The 3,339-nt window shown below is 59.1% G+C and overlaps 1 protein-coding gene across 1 annotated transcript; it reads left to right on the forward strand.

Moving 5' to 3' along the window:
* The first annotated feature begins 1,051 nt into the window (after positions 1-1,051).
* Positions 1,052-2,008, forward strand: LOC129485235 (exonuclease GOR). Its single transcript, XM_055284633.1, has one exon. The coding sequence runs from the start codon at positions 1,052-1,054 to the stop codon at positions 2,006-2,008; it is 957 nt and encodes a 318-aa protein (XP_055140608.1).
* The last annotated feature ends 1,331 nt before the right edge of the window (positions 2,009-3,339 follow it).

Genomic DNA, 3,339 nt, shown 5'->3' on the forward strand with positions numbered 1-3,339 from the left:
AAGCTAGCTCCAAGGTTAGCAACCAGGAGTTCGGGTTGCTTCCATTAGCAGACCCTGAGCCCCCCCGCAAGCTGGAGTCTGGTGGAAGATGAGGTTCAGTGTGATTGGATGGAAGTAGCAACGTAATGAAGGACAAGTCCCACCCTCTCTCACAGAAGAGCCCTGTGCGTATATAAAGGCGGTGCGCCTCCGCGGCGGCACTCCTTGAAGCCGCCAGTTGGGAGAGGAGCAGAGCCACGCAGGTGCTCCCGAAGGCAGCGAGATGTTGCGAGCCACAGCTCCCTGCTGGTTCCCACCTGGCTATCCAGAAGCGAAGAAGGCGGCCGAGGAGGCGGCCCTCGAGGCTCCAGAATTCCCACTGCCCTCTCATCAGCCTGCCCAGAGCTTCGGGCTCCGGGTGCCCCAGATGCACAAGCGGGCCTCAGCATCTGTGGGGATCCAGACGGAGCCCGAGAATACGGGTCCGGCTGTGCCCCCTGCGTGGCCCGAGATGGTGACGGAGGCTTGGTGCTTCCCCGCGCAGCGGGGATCGGCCTGCTGCCTGCCAGCCGCCCCAAAGCTGGCAGAGAGACCCTCCGCAGTCCGCATCTCAGCCCCCAGGGAGAGGAAGAGGATCGCCCACTTTCACAGCCCTTGCTTGGCCACCGGTGCCACAGATGCCAAGAGAACCCGGGTGGCCAGCGGAAGCCAACGCTCCAATGGCTCCAAGGTCGGCAGACAGCCACGGAAGACGCGCAACAGGTCGGGGATGGCAGACAAGACCTCCACCACCATCAGCTCTAAGCGGATCGTCCGTCGTCCATCCTTAGCGCGTTTGAAGGAACCCATTATCCTCCGAAGCTCGGGGTGCCAAGTCCCCACCGTCATCCGCCGAGGCTATCTCCAACTGTTCACCAAAGAGTGTCTCAAGTTCTGCGCCTCCAAGCAGGAGGCCGAGGAGAAGGCGCTGAACGAGGAGAAGGCGGCCTACGACTGCAGCCCCAACAAGAACGTGTACCTGAACGTGGTCCTGAACACCCTCAAGAGGCTGAAGGGCCTGACCCCCAGCTCCATGCCCGGCCTCAGCAGGGCCGCCCTGTACAGCCGCCTCCAGGAGTTCCTGCTCACCCAGGACCAGCTCAAGGAGAACGGCTACCCCTTCCCGCACCCCGAGCAGCCCGGAGGCGCCGTCCTCTTCACTGGCCAGGGGAAGGGGCCCGGCGACTCCTCCTGCAGGGTCTGCTGCCGTTGTGGCACCGAGTACCTGGTGTCCTCCTCGGGCCGCTGTGTACGCGACCAGTTGTGTTATTATCACTGGGGGCGGGTCCGCTCGAGCCAAGTGGCTGGAGGCCGGGTTAGCCAGTACACCTGCTGTGCAGCGGCTCCTGGCTCCGTGGGCTGCCAGGTGGCAAAGCAGCACGTGCGGGACGGCCGCAAGGACAGCCTCGATGGCTTCGTGAAGACCTTGGAGAAAGAGTGTTCCACAGACGCTTATCCAGGGATCTACGCCTTGGACTGTGAGATGTGCTACACCACGCACGGCCTGGAGCTGACCCGCGTCACCGTGGTGGACGCCGACATGCGAGTGGTGTACGACACCTTCGTCAAGCCCGACAACGAGATCGTGGACTACAACACCAGGTTCTCCGGAGTGACCGAGGCCGACGTCGCCAACACGAGCATCACGTTGCCCAAAGTCCAAGCCATCCTGCTGAGCTTTTTCAGCGCCCAAACCATCCTCATCGGGCACAGCCTGGAGAGCGATCTGCTGGCCCTGAAGCTCATCCACAGCACCGTGGTGGACACGGCCGTGCTCTTCCCGCACTACCTGGGTTTCCCCTACAAGCGCTCCCTCAGGAATCTCGCGGCCGACTACCTGGGACACATCATCCAGGACAGCCAGGACGGGCACAACTCCAGCGAGGACGCAAACGCCTGCCTGCAGCTGGTGATGTGGAAGGTCCGACAGCGCGCCCAGATCCAGCGATGCCAGCGGTCCGCCTCTCCCGCCGCCCTGGCCTGTCCTTAGCCCCAGGCCGCTTCCAAAACCGCCCTCCATCCCGAGAGCTAACCCTGTCCACCTCGCCGCAAAGCCAAAGAAACGGGAGCAGCCGGCGGCAGGACAGGGCCAAAAGCCGAGACTAACCCCGACCCCCGACTCCCAGCCCCCCGGAGTGCCTGCCGCGGGCCGTCGCTCCTGTCCCCATCCCTCTGCCCCTCCCGGACCTCCGTCCTTCCACCAATGGGCTCCCCGAGGCCCGAGCCCCCACTCCCAGTCCCCCGAGTCCCTGCCGCGGCCCCTCGCGCCTGGCCCCATCCCTCGGTCCCTCCCAGACCTCTGGCCTTCTACCACTCGCCTCCCCCAGCCCACCTGAACCTCCGCGGCTTCTGAGAACAAGGCGAACCCCCTGACCCAACAGCCTCCTGACAGTCTTCTGTCCTGGGCATCTTCCCCTTCTGTGGGGCTTTCTGAACCTCCCCACCCCCACCCGATTTCTCCCCCACCCCCCCTGGCAGGCGCCCAATCAATCTTGGTATGAATTTCAACATTGAAAAGAAAAATCCTTGAAAAGCAAAGCTGAAAGTCCTCAGCTTCTCAATGCGCGCTTAGCTGTTTTTCGGTAGAGCCACCACAGGGAGGTGGGTGAAGCACTTAGGCTCTAGAATTACACATCTGGGTTCACATTCAAATTCCACCACCTAGTAGCTTTGTAACACTGGACAAATAGCTTCTGCGCGCTTCTGGTTTTGGATCTCCAGCGTGTGATCAGGAGGTCATGGTGAGGAATGAACGAAGCAACACACGGGCAGCCTTAAAACGATGGCACACAGTAGGTGTTCAATAAAGGGTCCAAGTGGTTTCTTCCACCCAGACCAACCAACGACAATGTCCCAATCAGTCAGTCAACTTCCAACTGGGCTCCAGGAGAGAAGGAACCATCACGCCTCTCTAAATTCACGTTTCTCTTTTGAATCTGCAGTGAGAGATGACACACTAAGTAGCTAGTTTTGGTGGAGTGCCTGATTTGATAAATGTGCGTCTGGGGGGCGGGGTGGGTGTGTCTGTCTACATAACTAAATTAAACTGAGAATCAGAATGCTTTCATTACCATTAATTTACTTTGTGTGTATAAGCCCACACACCCATACATACACACACACTAACTGTTCCAGAACAAGGAGTTAGTGAACAGCAGGATGTCCACTCGGTCAGACACGTTTCGGGAAGCAATGAAATGGGACGTTTCTGATCGATTTTACCACTCCTCGAAGTTTATTTTCCATTATGACTTAGACTCCTTCTGTGGAGATTTAACAAATACAAGTCTTTTTTATTGTATGTTATATCATTTAAGTTTT

This window comes from Symphalangus syndactylus, chromosome 6 (assembly GCF_028878055.3).
Source record: "Symphalangus syndactylus isolate Jambi chromosome 6, NHGRI_mSymSyn1-v2.1_pri, whole genome shotgun sequence".
Lineage (NCBI taxonomy): Eukaryota > Metazoa > Chordata > Mammalia > Primates > Hylobatidae > Symphalangus > Symphalangus syndactylus.

Coding starts and splice junctions, on each gene's coding strand:
- LOC129485235 (XM_055284633.1), top strand. CDS start 1,052: ATGCCCGGCCTCAGCAGGGCCGCCCTGTACAGCCGCCTCCAGGAGTTC.